The sequence below is a fragment of the Myxine glutinosa genome, chromosome 3 (genome assembly GCF_964187855.1).
Source record: "Myxine glutinosa chromosome 3, kmMyxGlut1.1, whole genome shotgun sequence".
NCBI classification, from domain to species: Eukaryota; Metazoa; Chordata; class Myxini; order Myxiniformes; family Myxinidae; genus Myxine; species Myxine glutinosa.
Genome location: NC_136263.1, coordinates 12,234,657 through 12,261,186, shown reverse-complemented (window position 1 = coordinate 12,261,186; position 26,530 = coordinate 12,234,657). Strand labels below are relative to the sequence as shown.

Below are 26,530 nucleotides of genomic sequence, written 5' to 3'. Positions count from 1 at the left end.
GCATGGTGCCAGACCGTATCGAAGGCACGAGATATGTCAAGGGAGACAGCGCTAATTTCCTGTTTGGAAATCATGTCAAATGTTTTGTTTGTTTATTTATAGCTTTGGGCCGATGTGTGTGTTTGTGTGCATACTTTTTATACCTCCGCCCCCGAAGGTGGTGGGAGCCATTATGTTTTCGGATTGTCCGTCCGTCTGTACGGGCTAAACCTCGTTTTTCTCAGCAACCACATGTCCAATTGAGTCGAAACTTTCAGGTCGGAGCGACAGCCATGCAGAATGTTTTTATGATAATTGCGACTTCATAGGTCACGTGGTATGGCAGCCATCTTGGATTAAACACAAGTAATTTAAAAAAATTCCTCGGAAACCGCTGAATGGAAAAATTTGAAACCTGGCACATTGTCAAGTACTCCAAATGGGGACAAAAGCATGATAGTGATGACATCATAGGTGAAGTGGTATACCAGCCAAAAATGTTTTAATCCGATTCCTTATGACCCATTTGCACGCACATGATCTATGACCCATTTGTATTGAAATATTAAATTTATGACATCATAGGTCACATGGTTTGGCAGCCATATTGGATGTAATCTGAAATCTTAAATAAACCATTTTCTCCCAAACCACCAAATCGATTGACTCGAAACTTTGTGTATGTCATTGACTAGGCATGGCGATTAAAAGATGATCACAAAACAATTTTTGGTCACATGGTGTGGCAGCCATATTAGATTGAAGGAAAATAGTAAATAATTTTATCTCTGAAACCGCTCACCCTATTGATGCAAAATTTTACAAACATCATCTAACACCACTGTTGCATATAATTTTTAAAATGATGATGTCATACGTCACATGGTTTGGCAGCCATGTTGGACAGGAAAACTAACCCTAGCCGATAAACACGAAACTTTACAAATGTGATCTCCTACCCATACATATGCAGAGTGTGCATTTCATTTTTTAAGGTCATGTGTCACGTGGTATGGCAGCCATATTGGCTTGTAAGCCGATAGTTAAAAAATCCCTTCTCTGAAACTGCTTCACTGATCGATGTGAAACCTGTCATGGCTGGTGAAAATGTGATGCTTGAAAACAGCTGAAGGGATTTAAATCAAATTTATTTATTTTTAGGACAGTGAACGATGGCATCTACCTGTTGTGGGACTTTGCGGAGCCATATTGTCGACACAGTCGCATTGCTCTAGTTGGTTCTGATTCTCAGGAATTGCCATAATTAGGTATAATATTAAACCATGTTGGATGGTGACTTCCTTCCTTCCACGTAAGTGCTGCTTCATCAGGATGAAGATTACTTCTTTTTTTCTTTTTTTTTTGTATACTGAATCGAGGCTCCTGAAAGAGCTAACATTTACTTCACAAACAAATCGACCAGACAAACAAAATATATAAAAAGGGGGAGCGGAAGACAAGATGGGGAGAGAAGGGTAAGCACACAAACACAACATTTGAGAGCAGGGAGATGTGTGGAAAGGAGAGGGCTTGGGGGGAGGAGGCGTGGGAAGGGGGGGGAGGGGGGGGAATAGGATGAAGATTCATATAGGATGAAGACTATCTCTTGACTGGGATCTGTTTCTGATAAGCGGCACCTATTACTCAATCGGGGAGACGTGTGTTCACAATAAATTTCAATAAATACCTCCCTAATATTGTCTTTTTTCTGCAAGTCTCAGTTACATAAAGTATTTGCTCTGTTGTTGGTGAAAATATTGATTTTATTTATTTTTAATGCACATGTGTCGTGACGTCATGATAATGAAATAACTCATGGTTATTCACTCGTGTTTTTTCAACTAAACTGTCTGTTAATTCCCACGATTGAGTCCCCATTGAAATGGATTTCGAGTTCCAAATTTCCTTTCTGGTCAAATAAAATTCTGTTGGAGTTTGGAAAACACTGAGTGCAAACCAACTTTGTTTTTATCAAAATGACAGGTTTAACCTCAAGTTTCAGCCTCAAATCGGCCTTTGTCAGTGGTTTGTGCAAGGAGTTGTATCTCAGGTGCATCTGAGATCCAGACCAAGCCGCATGAGTCTGCGCTTGTGCGGTGCACCAGGTGTCCCAATTTCCATGCTCTGCTACCACCAGCTGTTCCTGTGAACCCGTCATGAATGCATTGTCACTGGGAAACACGTACAGTGTTATTACCATGTCTAAACAATATCCCCAAGGTGTGGAATGTCGATTATGGTGGAAGGGACAACCTGCCTCAAGGATGATTTGTTAATCATATTGCTAAGTCAGCAGACCTTGACGTTACGTTCTCACAACAAGGTATTCTGTCTGGAAAGTATCTGCTCAGGCTCATCTTTGTGAATCATGTCGCCCATTTTCTTTACAGTGACGTCAAGTGTGGCAAGATTCAATGCCAGGGTGGGGCCAAGCAGCCAATCATCGGATCCAATGCTGTGAACATTGATACGAACATCCTGCAAGGGGACGGTCGGACAGTGCTGTGCCGGGGTACGCACGTGTACTTCGGGGAGGACCTGGCAGATCCGGGTCTCGTCCTTACAGGAACCAAGTGCCATCACAGCAAGGTATAAATCACCTTATTCAACTCTACTTTCTCAACACCTCTACTCCACCAAAATCTGCATCCCTCTTCTTCTTCTTCTTCACAGTGCCATCTTGCTCTTCCTCGTCTCTTTTTCTTGAGTTATTTTTACCTATTGTTCTTTTGCTTCATTGCTATTTTTCCATTTTAGGTGTGTGCTCAGGAAAGCCTTTTGTATGGATGCAGTTGGTAAGATGAGAAGAGGCAGACCCAAATAAGTTGGTGGCCGGAAGTGGTGAAGAGAGACATGAGGGTTGTGGAGGGTAGAGAGAAAGCAAGGGAATTTTTTTTTATCCTTGGTCAAGGTTCGTCGAAGAGTTGTAACAGAAATGGATAAGAATGTAACAGAACAAGGATAACAAAGTGGAAAGGGAGAAAACTTAACAACAGCAAGGCAAACGCTGTTGAGGGGGAAAACACAATAACCTGGAAAGAGAGGGGTGGGTTTGGTAAGGGTTAATGAGGGTAGAAAAGATCATTAATGTGGATCGGGAATGACCTGAGATGGTGGTGAACATCTTTCTTGAAGTACTGGAGGGAAGAATGGGAACGAACAGACTGAGGAAGTTGGTTCCACAGGCGAGAGAAGAGAGGAACAAATGAGTGGAGGTGAGCAATGAGCCTGGATTTTGGGAGTTTCACCTGAAGGGGATTGATGATGGACTGCTTCGTGAAGGTTAGCAGTGAGCCTGGATTTTGGGAGATTCACCGGAAGGAGGTTGATAGTGGACCACTTGGTGAAGGTGGGCAGTGAGCCTGGATTTTGGGAGATTCACCGGAAGGGTATTGATGGTGGACCGCTTGGTGAAGGTGAGCAGTGAGCCTGGATTTTTGGAGCTTCATCAGAAGGGGGTGGATGGTTGAGGTGAACAATGAGCCTGGAGTTTGGGAGTTTCACCTGAACGGGGTTGATAGTGAACCGCATGGTGGAGTTGAGCAGTGAGCCTGGAGTTTGGGAGATTCCATTTTAGAAGGAGGTTGATGGTAGACCGCTTGGTGGAGGTGAGCAGTGAGCCTGGAGTTTGGGAGTTTTATCAGAAGGGGGTTGATGGTGGACCGCATGGTGGAGTTGAGCATGAGCCTGGATTTTGGGAGTTTTTACCAGAAGGAGGTTGATGGTGGACTGCTTGGTGAAGGTGAGCAGTGAGCCTGGATTTTGGGAGATTCACCGGAAGGAGGTTGACACATGTTCTATTAGACTTGGGGAATAACGGTTGAAAGCGATTAAGTCATATATCACACGGTCTGGCAGCCATTTTGGATTTTATGCAAAAGCTGCATAAATGAAATTATTGTTCTTCTCTGAAAGCAATGAACGGATCGATGCGAAATTTTAACCATATGTTCGACTACCTTTTGGAATGTAATGTTGAAAACAAAAACCGTCATGGATCACATGGTTTGGCAGCCATATTGGATTTAAGGAAAATATTCAAAAAATTGTTTCTGTGAAAGCGCTTACCCTATCTAAAATGGTGACGTCATAGATCCCATATACGAGCTCCTACAACACTGACCTAATTGTTAAGAATGTGATATATACTGTCTTGCGCATATATCTTTCTTTTTATACCTCTCTTTCACCTGGGGCCATTGCGAGCTCAGGTCGTTACTGAGGCAATATTATTTTACGGCTTCAGATATGCCATTTACATTTGGGAAACCCTCGGCTAATTCAAGGTACACTCACAGTGCCCAACGTGGGTGAGATCCAGTCGTCAGAGCAAGGCAGTTGTCCAGCTCTTGAAGCACCCGCACCCTGCAACGTCGAGTGGAAGTGGGCGGGTGCTTCATCTTTTAACTCTCGGACGCATCTCCTCGGACGAGCAAGAGCATGTGCATCCACCTGGAATTAAACCAGGATTCTGCCTTGGAGATGCTTGTGTGTGTGTGTGTGTGTGTGTGTGTGTGTGTGTGTGTGTGTGTGTGTGTGTGTGTGTGTGTGTCTGGCTGTCTGTCTCTCTCTCTCTGTCTCTCTCTCTCTCTCTCTCTCTCTCTGTCTCTCTGTCTCTCTGTGTCTCTCTGTCTCTGTCTGTGTGTGTGTGTGTGTGTCTGGCTGTCTGTCTGTCTGTCTGTGTGTGTGTGTGTGTGTGTGTGTGTGTGTGTGTGTGTGTGTGTGTGTGTGTGTGTGTTTTTGTGATTTTGACTTCATTATCGTGTGGGAGTAAGTTTCCTCCAAGTGTGGACGTGTCTAGGATTTGAAATAACATCGCTCACATCTCCAGATTCACGTGGGCACCGTGTATAAAGTAACTGGTTAATGCTTACCGGATGTATGTGCGAAATGTGCTCGGTAGGTTTCCATATAAGCTGTTCCTTGAGTATGTTATGACTTGTTTATGCCTGGACTCTTAAAGTTACATTATTTATGTTCTGGTGTGCACAGTTTTAAAATCGTACAAATGGTGTTGGCACGTGCTCAGTGATGCGGGTATGAGTAATGATTGCAAATGAAAATCCCAAAGTGTTTATAATTGGGAGTCAGGTTCTGCCATCGCAAAGGTTTGTAGTTGCAAAGGTCTCTGGTTGCGGCACGTTGAAGTGTTAAGTCCAATCGTTTGTCACCTGACCCTTGGCAATCTGTAGTTTCGAAGTCTTTGTGCATCTAAGTAATTGGACGTTCTGGTGATGTTCTTGCGAAATGAATTAATCAGAAAATATGACAAGTTCCTCACTTAGTGTTACATATTAATGAGGTCCATGACCCTTATTCTCTCACAGAGGGATGTGCCTGTTGAATAATAGAATATAAAGGCCCCAATTTGCCATTAGATATATACAGTTCAATGCTAATAAATGCTGGTTCAATAGAGATGTCAACCGCACAATGTTAGGCTACAGAGTTCATAGAACACCATACCCCATGGAATCTTGAGAAAAAGTACATGAAAAGATCGTCTTTTAAACGCGTGCACATTCCATTTCCGAGCATGATCTATATTTCCTTGGAGCGGTGATTTTGTCTGAATCTCGATATTCCCCGAGGCTGAGAGTGAAACAGTGCTAGGTGCCACCATATTTGTCTGAATGCAAATCTCACACAGTTCCTCTGCCCCTGGGGCATGACACGGCATGAATGCTGATTCCCATAGTTACTCTGCCCCTGGGGCATGACACGGCATGAATGCTGATTTTCATAGGTCCTCTGCCCTCTGTATGTGATGGCATGAATGCTGATTCCCATAGTTCTTCGACCCTCAGGACATAAGACGGCATAAATATATTGTCCAAGTAATGCTTAAGCGGAGGTTTTTGAAAGTGCCAACAAGGCAATTTGTGTTCTCCTGTGTTCAATTATATATAGTAATTCAATTGAAATAAAACAAGAAGGAAAAGACATAAAATGTCGTAACCCACACCGTGGTTTTAGTAATTTTGCTGTACGTAGTTAAAGTCCATCAGTAGGCCATCTTTAGTCTGATGACAAAACAAAATCCTCTGCATACTTATACTCATGTATTGTCTTTGTGCCAAGTTTGAAGAAAATCAGTAAATGCATGTCCGAGAAATGGATGGGGACACGTTGAAATAACAAAATGGCCACCAGTTAGCCATCTTGGATCTGATCTAAAAAAAAAAATGACGTGCATATGTAAAACACTATTCCTTATCTGTTTGCCAAATTTGAATAAGATTCAAAAATGCATGTTTGAGAAATGGTTGAGAACGTGTTCAATATCGTTTTTTTTTACAACTAAAATGGCCACCAATCGGCCATTCTTGATCGCTTCATGAAACAAAATGATGTGCATATGTATAACGACATGTGTTGTCTTTGTGCCAAGTATGAACAAAATCAGTCCATACATCTCCGAGATATGGTTGCGGACGCACGGACGGACGGACGAGACCAAATCCATAAGCCCCCGTTTCGGACTGAGTCCAACAGGGGCTAATAAGGGTTTTAAAAGTTTTAGAAGTGAAACAAACCAAACTTTTTCGTTAGTTTACTGCCTTTGATGTACCGTGTTTTACACCACCTTGTTTAACATGTACAGTCACGTGAAAAAGTAAGTGCACCCCATGTAAACTTTTGACTTTTTCAACATATTTCAACATACAGCTATTTGATCTTCATTTCAACAATATTGATAGATAAAGGTGATATAATATAACAAATATCATGCAACATTTACATTTTGTAGTCCATTGTATAATTTAAATAAACATAAATGCAAATTTCGCATGTGGAAAAAGTAAGTACACCCTTGGATCTAATAGGTGGTATTTCCCCCTTTCGCAGAAACAACCTCAAGTAGGCGTTTCTTATAACTGTCTACCAGTCTCTGACATCGACTGGGAGAATTTTTTGCCCACTCCTCCATGCAGAATTCTTTCAGCTGTGTGATGTTTGAGGGGTTTCTTGCATGCACAGCTCGTTTCAAATCCCCCCACAACATCTTGATGGGATTTAGATCCGGGCTTTGACTTGGCCATTCCAGAACCCTCCATTTCTTTCTTTTCAGCCATTCCTTGGTGGATTTACTGGTATGTTTAGGGTCATTGTCATGTTGCAAGGTCCACCTTCTGTTGAGCTTCAACTTTCCGACAGATGGCCTCACATTATCCACAAGCACCCTCTGGTACAATGAAGAATTCATAGTAGATTCTATGATGGTGAGCTGCCCAGGCTCTGATGCAGCAGAGCTGCCCCAAACCATAATATTTCCACCACCATGCTTTACAGTTGGTATCAGGTTCTTGTGGTCAAATGCTATCTTTGGTTTTCGCCAAACATGTCTTCTGGTACTGTGGCCAAATAGCTCTACCTTTGACTCATCTGTCCAGAGCACATTGTTCCAGAAGTGCTGGTCTTTGCCTCGGTGTTCATTGGCAAATGTTAGTCTTGCCCTGATGTTCTTTCTGGACAGCAAAGGTTTCCTCCTGGAACACCTCCCATGTAGATCAAATTTGTGCAGCCTCTTTCTAATGGTAGACTCGTGCACTTTGACATCAACAGTGGCAAGAGCTACCTGTAGGTCCTGTGTTGACATTCTGGGGTTCTTAAAAACTTCTTTCAGCATATTGCGGCCTGCTCTCGGGCTGAACTTGCTGGGGTGGCCTGGCCTGAACAAGTTGGCAGTTGTTTGGAATCTTCTCCACTTGTAGATGATCTTTCGGACAGTCAAATGATTGATTTCAAATTGTTTGGAGATCTTTTTAAATCCCTCCCCAGACTCTTAGGCATCTATAACCTTCTTTCTGAAGGCCTCAGAGAGCTCTTTTGATCTCGGCATGGTGACGCCGCACACTTCAACAACAAAGAGCAAACCAAACTAAATGTCTGAGGTTTAAATCAGACAGGTTCCTCCAAGATCCTCTCTAACGATGTTCTAATCATTTGCACCTGAGCTGGTGCACCTGATTCTAATTTTAGGTATTTGAAGTAGTGATAAATGTCGGGGTGTACTTACTTTTTCCACATGCGAAATTTGCATTTATGTTTATTTAAATTATACAATGGACTACAAAATGTAAATGTTTCATGATATTTGTTATATTATATCACCTTTATCTATCAATATTGTTGAAATGAAGATCAAATAGCTGTATGTTGAAATATGTTGAAAAAGTCAAAACTTTACATGGGGTATACTTACTTTTTCACATGACTGTACATGAATTATTGGTGCCTATTGTTTGTGTCCTTTATGACATCCCTAAAAACATTAAATTTCCTCTTTCAAATGATTTTCAATTTTGTTCCACTGCTAGACAGGCAGACAGATTGAAACAATTACCTTACTCCTCTGTGCTCATGCTTGATTGGGGCGGGATTCCATACAATTTGCCAAATTCAGAGCCAAGGTACTGCTAAACTACAGGTTCATGTTCCCATTCATGTTCAGATTTGTGTTCTACAGCGTTCAAAATATGTCTTGTATACCATACTTGTTTGTTTAATTCATGATTTAAATGAAATTAAGTCGGTCCTCGATCATAGACTGACGTATGTAGACAGACAGCAAAATGAACCAATTCATTAACTCCACATTTTGCTTCGCGCACGGGATAATAAATAATACAAGAAGACGTCGTGCAGAGCACGATACCTGCAAAATCTGCCCCCACCCCCCAAAAAGTTTTCCAAACCACGGTGGACGTTTTCCATTGATATACCGCAAATTGTCCATGCCATCAAGATTAAAATTGACGATCTTGATCAAAGCTCGGGTCAACAGGATGAAAAGTGACGATTTTTCCGATGAAAATTGATGATTTTGCAAGTTTGCCCTTGCGTTGACCTTTGACCTCAAAAATAGTTGGTTTCCCAATTTAGTAACTCAATATACAAATGTTCAATTTTCAAGTCAATCGGATTTATAATGGCGATTTTAGAAATTTGACATCCAGATGACCTTTGACCTCAAAATCAATAGGCTTCTCAATTGGGACGACCTATACAAACTGGTGAAGTTTCATGACGATCGGTTTAGAATTGTGACCTGTAGGCCAGTGACAAACAGACAGACAGACAGACAGACAGATCCACAAACGCACCCGACCAATATACTTGAAAAATCTTCGATTTTGCAAGTAACAAACAGAATAACAAGATGTCATGCGGAGCACGATACTTGCAAAATCCACCCCCATCCCCCAAGAAAAAAATTCCATTGATACAGAAAATTGTGCATTTCATCAAGATTAAAATTGACAATCTTGATCAAAGCTCGGGTCAATAGGAAGAAAAGTGACGATTTTTCAGATGAAAAATGATGATTTTGGAAGGTTGATCTTGAGTTGACCTTTGACCTTTTGACCTCAAAAATAGTTTCCCTATTTAGTGAATCAATGTGCAAATGCTGTTCAATTTTCAAGTCAATCGGATGAAAATTGAGGATTTTAAAAACTTGGCCTTTGTTGACCTTTTGGCCTATGTTGACCTTTTGGCCTATGTTGACCTCAAAAATAGTTGGTGGTTGAATTCAGTGACCATAGATGTAAATCCTCTTAGAATTTCAAGTCAATCAAATGAAAATTGGTGATTTTAGAAATTCGGCCAATGTTGACCTTTTCGCCTATGTTTACCGAAAATATAATTTGTGGTTGAATTCAGTGACCAGATATGCAAATGCTCTTCAAATTTCCAGTCAATCGGATGAAAATCGAGGATTTTAGAAATGTTGCCTAGGTTGACCTTTTGGCCTATGTTGACCTCAAAAATACTTGGTGGTTGAATTCAGTGACCAGATATGCAAATGCTCTTCACATTTCCAATCAATCGGATGAAAATCAAGCATTTTAGAAATGTTGCGTATGTTGACCTTTTGGCCTATGTTGACCTCAAAAATACTTGGTGGTTGAATTCAGTGTCCAGATATGCAAGTCCTCTTCAAATTTCAAGTCAATTGGATGAAAATTGAGGATTTTAGAAATGTGGCCGATGTTGACCTTTTGGCCTATGTTGACCTCAAATATACTTGGTGGTTGAATTCAGTGACCAGATATGCAAGTCCTCTTCAAATTTCAAGTCAATTGGATGAAAATTGAGGATTTTAAAAATGTGGCCGATGTTGACCTTTTGACCTTTTGACCCCAAAAACAATAGGCTTCTCAATTGGGACGACCTATACAACTTGGTGAAGTTTTGTGACTATCGGTTTCGAATTGTGACTCTGTAGGCCGGTGACAAACAGACAGACAGACAGACAGACAAACAGACAGACAAACAGACAGACAGACAAACAGACAGACAAACAGACAGACAAACAAACAGACAGACAGACAGACAAACAGACAGACAGACAAACAGACAGACAGACAGACAAACAGACAGACAAACAGACAGACAAACAGACAAACAGACAGACAAACAGACAGACAAACAGACAAGCAAAAAGACAGAACCACAAACGCAACCGACCAATATACTTGAAAAATCTTCGATTTTGCAAGTAATAATATGAGCTGCCTTACACATGAGGGGGCCATTAGGCCCAAAAAGGTTATGCAATGGCTATTTGTCTGTCCTCTGTCGTTTTTAAATGCTGAACGCCAAGCAAGAAAGCAGCACAAACCTTCTTCAAAATCTTTGGTACGACTGTGGCCAGGGTTCGAACTACCTCCCTTCCAAACTCTGAGCGGATGGTCGAAGATGTCTAAGATTACACCACCTTGTCTGGTTAACTGAGAAATGTTGACACATTCCTCTAGATACATAGACGTATTGTAAAGATCCGAGATGTCAGACTATACCACTCTGGTGATGCCCAGGTACATGTTGGATTCCGTCCCCTGCAACAAATCTGTCGATTGGGTATTAGTATCGCAGTTTTTCTTGTTATCTATGTACAAAGTCCTTTTTTGTATAGACTAGCATGACTCGGCGCGCGGAGCGCCCCTCACCACACGTCGTTTCAGAGGGGTAGGCATCTTTGACCATTTCGGTGTCTTTTGGGTCTTCATGGTGTTTTGGGTCTTCAGGGCCATTTGGGTCTTCAGGGTCTTTTGGATCCTCTGGGCCTTTAAGGGTATTTTGGGTCTTTGAGGTGTTTTGGGTCTTCAGGGTCTTTGGTGTCTTCAGAGACTTTTGTGTCTTAAGGGTCTTTGGTGTCTTTTGGTTCTTCAGGGTCTTCAGGGGCTTTAGGGTCTTAAGGGTATTTTGGTTCTTCTTGGTATTTAAGGGTCTTTTGGGGTCTTTTTGGGTCTTCAGGGTCTTTTGGGTGTTTGGGGTATTTTTGGTCTTCGGGGTATTTTTGGTCTTCGGGATCTTCGGGGTGTTTTGGGTCTTCGGAGTGTTTTGGGTCTTCGGGGTGTTTCGAGTCTTCGGGGGTGTTTTGGGTCTTCGGGGGTGTTTTGGGTCTTCGGGGTGTTTTGGGTCTTCGGGGTGTTTTGGGTCTTCGGGGTGTTTTGGGTTTTCGGGGTGTTTTGGGTCTTCGGGGTGTTTTGGGTCTTCGGGGTGTTTTGGGTCTTCGGGGTGTTTTGGGTATTTGGGGTGTTTTGGGTCTTCGGGGTGTTTTGGGTCTTTGGGGTGTTTTGGGTCTTCTGGGTGTTTTGGGTCTTCTGGGTGTTTTGGGTCTTCTGGGTGTTTTGGGTCTTCTGTGTGTTTTGGGTCTTTGGGGTGTTTTGGGTCTTCGGTGTGTTTTGGGTCTTCGGGGTGTTTTTGGTCTTCGGGGTGTTTTGGGTCTTCGGGGTGTTTTGGGTCTTCGGGGTGTTTTGGGTCTTCGTGGTGTTTTGGGGCTTCGGGGTGTTTTGGGTCTTCGGGGTCTTTTGGGTCTTCGGGGTCTTTTGGGTTTTTGGGTATTGAGGGTCTTTTTGAGCCCCAGGGCATTGAAGGGTATTTTGGGTCTTTGGGGTGTTTTGGGTCTTTGGGGTGTTTTGGGTCTTTGGGGTGTTTTGGGTCTTTGAGGTATTTTGGGTTTTTACACATGGGGGGAAAAGTACAGAAAGAGCAGAGGGTGCAAGACCAGAAAGGAGGTGGTAGAAGACAGAGAGACCACAGACCTGTCTGCAATAGTGCAGTGATAGGCCCATGGACTCAGGTTAATCACAGAAGATTCCAGTAGTCTGGAAGAACTTGTATTCCACGGCATCAAGGTGAGCAATATGTGAGCCATGGGGAGCCAGCCAAGATTGGAGGACTCCATGCACAAGCTGCAGACAGAAGTCTTGTAGGCAGGACTTTGTATGATGCAGGATGCCCAGTCAGCACCTGCCTTTTGTCGGCCAACGTTTAATTGTGGTGCCCAAGAAAGGTCTTGGCTGATAGTGAGACCCAGAAGTTTGAATGACTGAACTTCCTCAAGAGGATTGTTAAGAAAGCACATGGAATGGTGTACCGTATGATGCAATTATTGGAGAGAGATAGTGAGAGTGTCAGATTTGTCAGGATTGAAAGACGTATTCCAAATGCTTGACTGGCTTGTGATTTTGTCAAGGTCTGAGGAGAAGGAAGACGCTGCAGTCTGTCTGTCTGGAGGATGAGAGATGTCACGGCAGATGGTGGAGTCATCAGCAAATAGAAAAAGAGGATTTTCTATTAAGTCAGAGAGATCATTTATGAAGATTAGGACTATTTCTGGGCCCAGACCACTGCCTTGGGGCACTTCAGCCTTGACAGGCAGAGGATTTTAAAGGATTCCATTAATAGCCACACATTGACTCCTAGAGTGATCAGACAGTAATCCAAGTGTGGACTTGGCCTTGGATGTCCTAGGCAGAGAGTTTGGAGAGTAAGGTGGGATGTCAGACTGTATCAAAAGCATGATATATGTCCAGAGAGACGGCTCTGATCTCATGTCTGACATTGAGGGCCTCCATCCATTGTAGTGTGAGTAGAGGCAGCATGTCCAAGGTAGAGTGACCTGGTCTGAAACCAAATTGGTGATCTGAGATGAGGTTGTTGTAGAAAAGGAAGGATTTAATAAAAACTATGATGATGGATTACATGAACTAAGTTGATAGGTCGTAGTTGAAGAGATCCGTTTACGTAATGCATTATTGGAAGATTGGATTGATTTTGGAGTGTTACGAGAGTGGAAGATTTCAAATGTGGAGTGGAAGAGTGCCCATAATATTGGAAGATTTCCAAGCAGATGGAAGATGAGCGAGCACAAATGATAGGGTGAAAGGGCGAAGAGAGGATGTGAAAGATCAGCAAAGCAGGATTATTTGACACGTGAGCTGATGTCGTACAGTCCAGCAGCCGAGTCAGAGTCAAGGGTTGAAAGAACCTTCTCCACCTTTTCAGGTGCAAAATACACAATGTCCAGAAGCAGTTGGGTACGACAGGGAAGAGCGAGGGGTTGGGGACACAGGATTTGGAAGTAAACAATGAATTGGGGCATTCGTCCTTCTCACGAGCGGAGTTGGCTGTGATGCCGTTTGAAGTGAGGAAAGGAATGGAAGGGAAGCAAACTCCATAGACAGACTTAACAAGGCACCACCAGGTTTTAATAGAGGGAGACAAGTTTGAAAGTTCATTCTTGAGGTTGGACAGATGTTGTTTTCTGGCTCTCCTGAGACTGGACACACATTTGTAGTGGGCTTTTTGGAATGCACTGAGATTGCCTTTGTCGGATTTGCCTTCCAGGAAGAGAAAGCAAATTTTTCAAACAAATTGCCTCCACGGGTTTCACTGTGCCATGGATGGGAAGAAGGCAGGGGCGGACTGAGCAGCCGGGTACTGACCGAGGGCCCAGGCATTCAAGGGGCCTGTGCTTAAAAATATAAAACATATTTATATATATTTTTAAGTTTTACATTTTCAGAAATGGCAGAGGAAGACGATTTTAGAATTTGCTTCATTATTTCAGGAATCAATCAAAATCGACATTCAACCCTCAATTACGATACGATGTTTAAATGTAAAGTAATTTATTGCTGTTAAACATTTTACCTGCTTTGAACAAACAACATTTACCGCTCTTAAATCTAAAGTTTTAAACTTCACAGAATTTATGATTATTAACAATAAATGTGCATTCCAAAAAACTGGGTTTGTATCATCTTTTTCCAAAAAAATTATTAACCCTCCTCACACGTATTTCTTGCTGACCTTGCGGAGAAATAATGTTCAATAGATGAGGATGTGAATTGACTCGGTCGGTCCGAACGTCCCGCTATCTCCTTCATTTTAGATTATACGGCTGAAGTGACCATTTGAACGTCTCGCTAAGTGTCACTGAAAAAGTCCATCTGGAGGGCCCAAAGACACCCTTTTGCCAGAGGGCCAACAATACCGTCAGTCCACCCTTGGAAGAAGGGTAGGATAATTGAAGATGAGATGTGATGAATCTGTGCATCAGTGAGAGCAGGTTGCTGTGAAAGAATAATTCCCAGGCTGAGTTAACATCAGGGGCGGTCAATATGGGAGACCAGTCCTGAAGGGAGATGGCGGCATGCAGTACCTGTGAAATGTTAGACTCGCTGCCGTTGAGGCCGCTCTCTGAGAATAGCCAGAGAGATGGTGACTCTCACAAGCACATGATCAGATTAACCAATTGGAGCAAAGAAAGGGCAGTAGACATTGGCAGGAAAGTTGGTCATCACCAAGTCCAGAAGGGAGGATTTGCCATTGGGAGAAATCTGGGTGGGAAAGTTCACAGATTGCATCAGTCCCATGGGGTCACAGAGGTCCTTTGCTGAAGTGCCATGACTGGTGCCCAAGGTACCGAATTGCCTCGGTAGTTGTGTTTTATTTTTGTTATTCATTCAGTAAATGAATATCTGACGTTCAGTTACGAATTTGCTTTGCTGGCTGCATCACTATTGGGTCACACATGTGTGCTGGGAGTATCAATAAAGAACCAGGCATAAATTCGGAAATTGTCTCGGTAGTTGTGCTCAATGGCCGACCCTTTTTGAAAGTCTCTATGGGATCTTTCACATCTTCTCTGAGTATTCTCTGTAAAAAGAACAAACAAAAAAAAAACATCATGATGTGCATGATGACAATAATTGTCTTAATATCCTAATCTACGACTTCTTTAACACCCCGATTATTCCCAGTCTTTTACGAGCCTGCAGTCCATGCGTGACGTTCGACTGAAGGTGACTTGGGCGGAAATTTGAAAATGTGTTCTTCCTTCAGGTGAAAAGTCGCATCCTCTTCTCGAAGGACACCAATGGATCCTTGACATGCTCCAATTTATAATTAAATTATAAATGAGATTTTAAGTGAGTGCTCAATCAATGAGTCACAATCTCATTAATGGACCTCTCATGAACCCCGCAGATTTGATCCAGCCGGCTGTGTATATTTTCAGAAAAGTCATCTGTTCCTCCAAATTATAACTCTTTGCTTTGCAGGTGTTTGCCAAAACCTCCTGGCACCCAAAATACCAAAATGATAAATTAATCGTCCAATTATACAAGGAAAAATAAATAAATAAATAAGTAACCGCCTTTAGACGCCATTTTTCCCCGCAGAGCAGGGGTTGGCCTTTTTTTACAGATGCCCTTCCTGCCGCCAACCCTGTTAGTCACCTCTTGCGACACACAGGGAATTACCAGTGAACTGGTACTCAATTTTCCGACCTCAGAAGGATGACAGGCTGAGTCAACCTGCCTGGCGTTAATTCAGCAATCAACCGGGATTCAAATCCAGAATCCTAGGATCCCAAGCCAGCACCCTAACCACAAGCCAACACCAGGCTTGTCCAATTATACAAGGGTCATCTCAAAAGTTCTGTAATCACACCAATACATCATAAACAGATGTACCTTTAACAAACGTTTTTTTGATGTCACATTATGTATATTGATCTAACCCCCGCTCTTGCAGGGAAAATGGCCTTAAAATGCCTGTTGTTGTGTTGTTGTATTATGTATATTGATCCTTATTGTAATTCACGACCGGTGTTTGTTACTTGCCGGAAAAGATTCCGGCAAGTATGTTGATCGGTTGATTTGTCTGTCTGTCTGTCTGTCTGTTGTTTGTCTGTCTGTCTGTGCGCAGCACTATGTCTACACTGTTGCACTTAGAATCGCCAAACTTTACACACATATTTGTCTTGCCCTGGAATAGACTGTGCCCAATTTTTAACTCTCTCGACCCAAGGCCTCCATTATGACGTCATAATTTGATAATTCGACAAGTACAAAACTTCATCCAATCAAGATGCAATTTCTTGAGCGACATGACGGCATAAACTGGTGGAGAAAAAAAAATGATGACGTCATCGGTCACGTAGTTCGGCCGCCATATTTCTCCAAAATGGCCAATAAAAAAGTACATTCCGGCAAGTCCTCGGTGTCTGACCGATTTTTCATTTGTTTGTTTGTTTGTTGCTCAACTCTTCCTACAGTTCTGGGACGATTACACCCAAACTTGCTACATAAGATCAGCATGACCCCAATTAGTCTTTTGTGGTATTTTTCATCTTTGCCGCTGGTTTCCACAAAAGGGGAGGGGAACACAAATTATCTATGTAAATGTGTATCGTGTAGTGCCGCCTTCAGGTGGGAGAAGGTATTACAAGCCCCACACTTTACAGTACATTTTTTTCCAGTGCAATGAGGTGTTTTGAATTGCACATTTGATTAAGGATAATAACATAAGCCCCGCTGGCCGCCCCTGTAGGGAGCGTGGCCTAGTATTGATAATATGGCGGTGTTTGTCCCATTTCCTATCTCTCCTCTCTCTCACCGCTTCATGCATCGTCACCAAACTCTGTATTGTCGGCATAACTACCATTGTCTTAAAATTCTGTTTACAGTATCTAAATGGACTTACAATTGTTATTCCGTTTGGGTCAGTCTAAATTAGATATTTTGTCAAGGTGTTTGCTATGCCAGATGACGTCATGGAATCCATGGGATGGCAGCACTCCAGGCTCAAGCGTCTCAGGATTGTTGTTTCTGTTCCATGGTCGTACCATCCCATCAATATGCCATTACCTCCCATCACCCATCCTTGACGGTATACCAGCTAGTTCTTCTTCAAACGTAATCCCCATCCTCTTCAACACATTTCATACATTAATCAATCAACTTTTTTGTCCCAGTACAGAATCCTTCCATCTGAAGTGTCCTTAACACAGTGGACATGGATGTGTTAACCTTTTCAACAGATGAAAAACGTCTTGGCCTCAGATTATTCTTCATTTCATGGGATAAGTAGGAGCTACATGGCATGGTGAAAATCCATTATATACAGTGGCTAAGACTAAATACAAAATACAAACCATTACATACATATACATACATGCATACATATACATTACATATACAATACATTACATACATACATATACATTACATTACATACATACACATACATTGCATTACATATACAGTCACGTGAAAAAGTAAGTTCACCCCATGTAAAGTTTTGACTTTTTCAACATATTTCAACATACAGCGATTTGATCTTCATTTCAACAATATTGATAGATAAAGGTGATATAATATAACAAATATCATGAAACATTTACATTTTGTAGTCCATTGTATAATTTAAATAAACATAAATGCAAATTTCACAGATGGAAAAAGTACCGCCTTTAGACGCCATTTGCCATTTGCCAGATCAAGCCAGTTTGACCCCTACATTTATCACGACTTCAAATACCTAAAATTAGAATCAGGTGCACCAGCTCAGGTGCAAATGATTAGAACATCGTTAGAGAGGATCTTGGAGGAACCTGTCTTATTTAAACCTCAGACATTTAGTTCGGTTTGTTCTTTGTTGTTGAAGTGTGCGGCGTCACCATGCCGAGATCAAAAGAGCTCTCTGAGGCCTTCAGAAAGAAGGTTATGGATGCCTACGAGTCTGGGAAGGGATTTAAAAAGATCTCCAAACAATTTGAAATCAATCATTCGACTGTCAGGAAGATCATCTACAAGTGGAGAAGATTCCAAACAACTGCCAACTTGTTCAGGCCAGGCCCCCCCAGCAAGTTCAGTCCGAGAGCAGACCGGAAGATGCTGAAAGAAGTCTCTAAGAACCCCAGAATGTCATCACGGGACCGACAGGTAGCTCTTGCCACTGTTGATGTCAAATTGCACGAGTCTGCCATTAGAAAGAGGCTGCACAAATTTGATCTACATGGGAGGTGTGCCAGGAGGAAACCTTTGCTGTCCAGAAAGAACATCAGGGCAAGACTAAAGTTTGCCAATGAACACCTAGGCAAAGACCAGCACATCTGGAACAATGTGCTCTGGACAGATGAGTCAAAGGTAGAGCTATTTGGCCACAGTATCAGAAGACATGTTTGGCGAAAACCAAAGACAGCATTTGACCACAAGAACCTGATACCAACTGTAAAGCATGGTGGTGGAAATATTATGGTTTGGGGCAGCTTTGCTGCATCAGGGCCTGGGCAGCTCACCATCATAGAATCCACTATGAATTCTTCATTGTACCAGAGGGTGCTTGAGGATAATGTGTGGCCATCTGTCGGAGAGTTGAAGCTCAACCGAAGGTGGACCTTGCAACATGACAATGACCCTAAACATACCAGTAAATCCACCAAGGAATGGCTGAAAAGAAAGAAATGGAGGGTTTTGGAATGGCCAAGTCATTCACTGCAACACTCCACCGATCTGAGCTTTATGGCAGAGTGGCCAGATGGAAGCCAAACAGTTCAATCTTGGTTTCATCAGACCTCAGAATCTTGTTTCTCACACTCTGAGAGTCTTTTAGGTGCTTTTTTGCAAACTCCAAGCAGGCTTTCATGTGTCTTTCACTGAGGAGAGGCTTCCGTCTGGCCACTCTGCCATAAAGCCCAGATCGGTGGGTGTTGCAGTGATGGTTGTCCTTCTGGAAGTTTCTCCCATCTCCACACAGGATCTCTGGAGCTCAGCCAGAGTGACCATCGGGTTCTTGGTCACCTCTCTTACCATGGCCCTTCTCTCCCGATTGCTCAGTTTGGCCGGGCGGCCAGCTCTAGGAAGAGTCCTGGTTGTTCCAAACTTCTTCCATTTAAGAATTATGGAGGCCACTGTGCTCTTGGGAACCTTCAATGCAGCAGAAATTTTTTTGTAGGCTTCCCCAGATCTGTGCCTCGACACAATCCTGTCTCTGAGCTCTGCAGGCAGTTCCTTCGACCTCATGGTTTGGTTTTTGCTCTGATATGCATTGTCAGCTGTGAGACCTTATATAGACAGGTGTGTGCCTTTCCACATCATGTCCAATCAATTGAATTTACCACAGGTGGACTCCAATCAAGGTGTAGAAACATCTCAAAGATGATCAAGAGAAATGGGAGACACCTGAGCTATATTTAAAGTGTCATAGCAAAGGGTCTGAATACTTATGTGCATGTGATATTTCAGTTTTTTCTTTTCAATAAATTTGCAAAACTTTCTAAAATCCTGTTTTCTCTTTATCATTATGGGGTATTGAGTGAAGATTGATGAGGGAAAAAATGAATTAAAACGATTTCAGCATAAGGCTGCAACATAACAAAATGTGAATAAAGTGAAGGGGTCTGAATACTTTCTGAATGCACTGTACATATGCATTACATATACATTGCATATACATTACATACATACATATACATATACATTACATTACATTACATATACATTACATTACATTACATACATACATATACATTACATGTACATATACATTACATACATGCATATACATTACATATACATTACATATACATTACATGCATATACATATACATATACATTACATATACATTACATTACACTACATACATACATATACATTACATATACATTACATACATACATATACATATACATTACATGCATATACATATACATATACATTACATATACATTACATTACACTACATACATACATATACATTACATGTACATTACATACATGCATATACATTAGATTACACACATACATATACATTACATATATTATATACATATACATTGCATACATATACATTACAATTACATTACATACATACATATGCCTTACATATACATTACATTAGATACATATACATATACATTACATTACACACATACATATACATTACATATATTATATACATATACATTACATATACATATATATTGCATATATTATATACATATACATTACATACATACATATATTATATACATATACATTACATACATATACATTACATATACATATACATTACATATATTATATATTATATACATATTATACATTACATACATATACATTACATTACACATATTATATACATATACATTACATACATATACATTACATATACATATACATTACATATATTATATATTATATACATATTATACATTACATTACATATGCATATACATTACATTACACATATTATATACATATACATTACATACATATACATTACATATATATACATATACATTACATACATACATATATTATATACATATACATTACATACATATACATTACATATACATTACATATATTATATACATATTATACATTACATTACATATACATTACATTGCACATATTATGTACATATACATTACATACATATACATTACATATATATATACATATGCATTGCATACATACAAAATACAATAAATAAACCAAAATACAAAATACAATAACCAAATAAATAAAACTACAAAACTACCCACGACTAAATCCATGATATACAGTGGCTGAGACACAACTACCCACGACAAACCATCTACTCCAAGGACACGAACTAACAGAGCACAGACATTTTGTTTTGCATGTGGCACACAATTGTTCTGGAAGAGGATGGTCTCCTTCCAGAAGCCTTTTTTCTCTGCAGGTCTCAGATGATCATTTCAACCAAATTGGATTTATCAAAAATTTTGATCGTTTATCAAAATTCCAATGTCGTCGTATAAAATGATGTAAAGCACCTTGATGCTTCCTTGGTAGGATTTGGCCTTTCCAGGTGCAGAGAGATCGGCCCTTTCCTTTCCAGTGAATGACACGTCAGTTCTTCATCTGGCAACGATGCATTCCGTCAGTGTTGCCTTCCCAAGGGAATCTTGTGAAGATGCTGTGTGCAGATCAAGCCAGTTTGATTTCTCTTCCTCCCTGAGGACCTGTGACACCTGTTCTGCCTTCACTTCTCTTTTCCTCAGATCCTCACTGACAATGCGATGCACCGTATACTTGGGTAACCGTGTCACAAGTTCTTGAATTGTAATCGGCTTCAAGCAAGAGATTGTTTTTCCGGAGAGTGAGACTGTCCTCACATCATGCGATGGAAGACCTGCCAGAAAGGATCCTCTCTATCTCTTTGCTGATGACTCCACTCTCTGCCGCTCCATACCTCATCTCTCTCCCTCCTCCTCTCTCTACTTTTTCTGCTCCTCTCTCTCCTCCTCCTTTTCCTCCTCTCTCTACTTCTTCTGCTCCTCTCTCTCTCCTCCTTTTCCTCCTCTCTCTACTTCACTTCCTCTCCCACCTCCTCTTCCTCTCTCTACTTCTGCTCCTCTCTGTCCTCCTCCTTTTCCTCCTCTCTCTACTTCTTGTGCTCCTCGCTCTCCTCCTCCTTTTCCTCCTCTCTCTACTTCACTTCCTCTCCCTCCTCCTCTCTCTACTTCTTCTGCTCCTCGCTCTCGGCCTCCTCGCTCTCCTCCTCCTTTGCCTCCTCTCTCTCTCTACTTCACTTCCTCTCTCCTCCTCCTCCTCTCTCTATTTCTTCTGCTCCTCGCTCTCCTCCTCCTTTTCCTCCTCTCTCTACTTCTTCTGCTCCTCGCTCTCCTCCTCCTTTTCCTCCTCTCTCTCTACTTCACTTCCTCTCCCTACTCCTCCTCATCTCTCTACTTCTTCTGCTCCTCGCTCTCCTCCTCCTTTTCCTCCTCTCTCTACTTCACCTCCTCTACCTCCTCCTCCTCCTCTCTCTACTTCTTCTGCTCCTCTCTCTCCTCCTCCTTTTCCTCTTCTCTCTACTTCACTGCCTCTCCCTCCTCCTCTCTCTACTTCTTCTGCTCCTCGCTCTCCTCCTCCTTTTCCTCCTCTCTCTACTTCACTTTCTCTCCCACCTCCTCCTCCTCTCTCTACTTCTGCTCCTCTCTGTCCTCCTCCTTTTCCTCCTCTCTCTACTTCTTCTGCTCCTCGCTCTCTTCCTCCTTTTCCTCCTCTCTCTCTACTTCACTTCCTCTCCCTACTCCTCCTCATCTCTCTACTTCTTCTGCTCCTCGCTCTCCTCCTCCTTTGCCTCCTCTCTCTCTACTTCACTTCCTCTCTCCTGCTCCTCCTCCTCCTCCTCTCTCTACTTCTTCTGCTCCTCGCTGTCTTCCTCCTTTTCCTCCTCTCTCTCTACTTCACTTCCTCTCTCCTCCTCCTCGTCTCTCTACTTCTTCTGCTCCTCGCTCTCCTCCTCCTCTTCCTCCTCTCTCTCTACTTCACTGCCTCTCTGTACTCCTCCTTTTCCTCCTTACTCTACTTCAGTTCCTCTCCCTCCTCCTCTCTCTTCTTCTGCTCCTCGCTCTCCTCCTCCTTTTCCTCCTCTCTCTCTACTTCACTTCCTCTCTCCTCCTCCTCCTCTTTCTATTTCTTCTGCTCCTCGCTCTCCTCCTCCTTTTCCTCGTCTCTCTACTTCACTTCCTCTCCCTCCTCCTCTTCTCTCTACTTCTTCTGCTCCTTGCTCTCCTCCTCCTTTTCGTCCTCTCTCCTGCTCCTCCTCCTCCACGCTCTACTTCTTCTGCTCCTCGCTCTCTTCCTCCTTTTCCTCCTCTCTCGCTACTTCACCTCCTCTCTCCTCCTCCTCCTCTCTCTACTTCTTCTGCTCCTCGCTCTCCTCCTTTTCCTCCTCTCTCTACTTCACTTCCTCTCCCACCTCCTCCTCCTCTCTCTACTTCTGCTCCTCTCTGTCCTCCTCCTTTTCCTCCTCTCTCTACTTCTTGTGCTCCTCGCTCTCCTCCTCCTTTTCCTCCTCTCTCTACTTCACTTCCTCTCCCTCCTCCTCTCTCTACTTCTTCTGCTCCTCGCTCTCGTCCTCCTCGCTCTCCTCCTCCTTTTCCTCCTCTCTCTCTGTACTTCACTTCCTCTCGCTCCTCCTCCTCTCTCTCCTTCTTCTGCTCCTCGCTCTCCTCCTCATTTGCCTCCTCTCGCTCTACTTCACTTCCTCTCTCCTCCTCCTCCTCTCTCTATTTCTTCTGCTCCTCGCTGCTCCTCCTTTGCCTCGTCTCTCTACTTCACTTTCTCTCCCTCCTCCTCTTCTCTCTACTTCTTCTGCTCCTTGCTCTCCTCCTCCTTTTCGTCCTCTCTCTCTACTTCACTTCCTCTCTCCTGCTCGTCCTCCTCCTCTCTCTACTTCTTCTGCTCCTCGCTCTCTTCCTCCTTTTCCTCCTCTCTCTCTACTTCACTTCCTCTCTCCTCCTCCTCTCTCTACCTCTTCTGCTCCTCGCTCTCCTCCTCCTTTTCCTCCTCTCTCTACTTCACTGCCTCTCTGTACTCCTCCTTTTCCTCCTTACTCTACTTCAGTTCCTCTCCCTCCTCCTCTCTCTTCTTCTGCTCCTCGCTCTCCTCCTCCTTTTCCTCCTCTCTCTACTTCACTTCCTCTCCCCTCCTCCTCCTCCTCTCGCTACTTCTGCTCCTCGCTCTCCTCCTCCTTTTCCTCGTCTCTCTACTTCACTTTCTCTCCCTCCTCCTCTTCTCTCTACTTCTTCTGCTCCTTGCTCTCCTCCTCCTTTTCGTCCTCTCTCTCTACTTCACCTCCTCTCTCCTGCTCCTCCTCCTCCTCTCGCTACTTCTTCTGCTCCTTGCTCTCTTCCTCCTTTTCCTCCTCTCTCTCTACTTCACCTCCTCTCTCCTCCTCCTCCTCTCACTACTTCTTCTGCTCCTCGCTCTCCTCCTCCTTTTCCTCCTCTCTCTACTTCACTGCCTCTCTGTACTCCTCCTTTTCCTCCTTACTCTACTTCAGTTCCTCTCCCTCCTCCTCTCTCTTCTTCTGCTCCTCGCTCTCCTCCTCCTTTTCCTCCTCTCTCTCTAGTTCACTTCCTCTCCCCTCCTCCTCCTCCTCTCGCTACTTCTGCTCCTCGCTCTCCTCGTCCTTTTCCTCCTCTCTACTTCTGCACCTCTCTCTCTACTCCTCCTTTCCTCCTCTCTCTACTTCAATTCCTCTCCCTCCTCCTCTCTCTACTTCTGCTCCTCTGTCTCCTCCTCCTTTTCTCTTCCCCTTTTTCGTTCCTTCTCTTTTTCTTTCTCCTCCTGTAATCAAGTTTTCTTCACTTCAGTGAATAAAATCAGTGACGTCAAAAAGTTATATTATTATTGACAGAGCGCCGTCATGCTTTTGATAAGTCCTGAACATCTTCACGGCAAGGAACCAACCATGGATAGGTTTCCACTCTGGACACCAATCCTAGATATAGGTGCACCCTGACCAGGTTACAAATTACTGCCCGAACATACATGGACGACTGCAGCACTTACAAAACAGCGCACATCTCCGGGCGGAACCCTGTCCGATGCCCGTGAACAAATTAAACATCAGTAGTCGAGTCCAGCCATGTAAGTGAGCACAAGCAAGGCTAAGTATTTTCTGGGGTAATATGGACATTCAATGCCAGAGGCTGAATTTTAGTCCGATTGCCCTTGTATCTCTGGGACGTATTGCTCTTGTGATCTCTGACAATAACAATGTTAAGGTTCTAAATAATGGAGAATCCACGTGGATATTTCTCCACCAATGTCCTGAAGCGCATGAGGGGGAAGTAGGTAGAAAATCGAATCACAAAAATGTTCTACCTAACTCCTTCTGCTTTGTCTCCTTTCAGATATGCTACAACCGTCAGTGTGTGAATGTTTCCGTCCTTGGCACTGTGAACTGCGATGCCAAATGCAACGGCAATGGGGTGAGTTCTTTTCACGGTTTAATTCAGAGCATAGGCGGAGTTTGACTTCTCTATTAATATTATGGGTTTATTATTATTATGGGTTTATTTATGGGTTATTATTATGGTTTATTTTATGGGTTTATTACGGGTTTATTTATTATTATTATTATTATTCAGTTATTATTATTAGTTTATTATTATTATTATTATTATTATTACGTTATTATTATTATTAGTTATTTATTAATTTTTTTTTATTTCTATTATTATTTATTATTTATGTATTATTATTATTTAATCTTTTCTATTAATTTATATTATTATTATATTATTATTACTTTCTATTATTCTTTTCTATTTATATTATTTCTATTTATATTATTATTCTTTTCTATTTTATTATTTATTATTTCTTTATTATTATTAGTTATTATTATTATTTATATTATGGGTATATTTATATTATTTATTGTATTATTTTATGGGGAGGGGGGGGGGCAAGGGCTTTATAATTATTAATAATGGGTAACGAGGTCTGACTTCCAAAATTACCGTTTGTTAATGTGTTTATTTTCACAGTGTGTACATGAAATCACAAATACAGTTTATACGTTTAAATACGGGATGTTTTTATCTTAACTGTAGACTAATGAAATAAAAAAAGGTGGGGGCATTGCCCCTCCTGCCCCCCCCTCCCCATTCAGACTCTCTCTTTCTGGATGTTCTTACAGTCAGTATTGTGATATCGCAATGATAAGCTGATGTGTTTACTGCTAAAACGACCAATCAGAGGTGTATGTGTGTCTGTCCGTTGTATTTGTCGAGTCAACTGATCACATATACCAGTGTATTTGCCTTTTTGGACAATGGAGGGTTGTCTTGAACATTGTTAAGGAGATACAAGCATGTGTCTGATCTTTTCGAAAACAAACCTATGAAGAAGAGCATGAGGAGCCTAGATAAATCCAAATAAAGTGGCCTGTTATTCCCAGCACAACCTACACTTATGTCGTAATAAGAAGAACAAGAGGAAGAAGAAAAAGGGGGAAAGATCACGTTTTCAGCTACGCTAAAAGGAAAGTAAACTATTTAATAGGACCGTTCGATGAAAACGGTGTGTGTGTGTGTGTGTGTGTGTGTGTGTGTGTGTGTGTGTGTGTGTGTGTGTGTGTGTGTGTGTGTGTGTGTGTGTGTGTGTGTGTGTGTGTGTGTGTGTGTGTGTGTGTGTGTGTGTGTGTGTGTGTGTTACTTTCTTCCTCCCAAATTATTAACTCATTAAGTACAGGCGTGCGTGTTTGTGTGCGGGCGTGCGTGCATGCGTGCGTACGTGCGTAAGCGAAGGACCGCATTCGAATTTGGTGTGTGGGTGCAACCCACGTCATAATCCAAGATGGCCGCCGCCATATATGTCTGATGCCATGTATGTCTGAACCTTGTGAGATGAATATCTTGAAAAATAAGCGAAGTACCAACTTCTAATTTGGTGTCTGGGTGTATCTCGGCACAAGGAAGAAGGCTATTGAAAATTGGGTCGCCACGTCAAAATCCAAGATGGCCGCCGCCATGTATGTCTGAACCTTGTGAGCGAAATATCATATCATAGCATGTTTTCTGCATCTTCCACTTTGTCAACTCACATCACTTCCCCGACGGGGGACCGAGGCGTAACGCTTGTTATTTGTGCAATTCTCTTCTGAGCTGTATTTTGCAGATTGGTGCAAACTGAAGCC

General features: G+C 42.3%; 1 protein-coding gene across 1 annotated transcript in view; it reads left to right on the top strand.

Annotated features, from left to right (window-relative positions):
• Nucleotides 1-2,135: 2,135 nt before the first annotated feature.
• The window catches only part of LOC144891184 (disintegrin and metalloproteinase domain-containing protein 9-like), a 76,583-nt gene continuing 52,188 nt past the window's right edge, over nt 2,136-26,530 (top strand). Inside the window, exons 1-3 of the mRNA XM_078773545.1 lie at nt 2,136-2,161; nt 2,370-2,568; nt 24,741-24,818. Coding sequence (XP_078629671.1) covers nt 2,136-2,161; nt 2,370-2,568; nt 24,741-24,818 — 303 coding nt within the window. The remainder of the gene's footprint in view (nt 2,162-2,369; nt 2,569-24,740; nt 24,819-26,530) is intronic.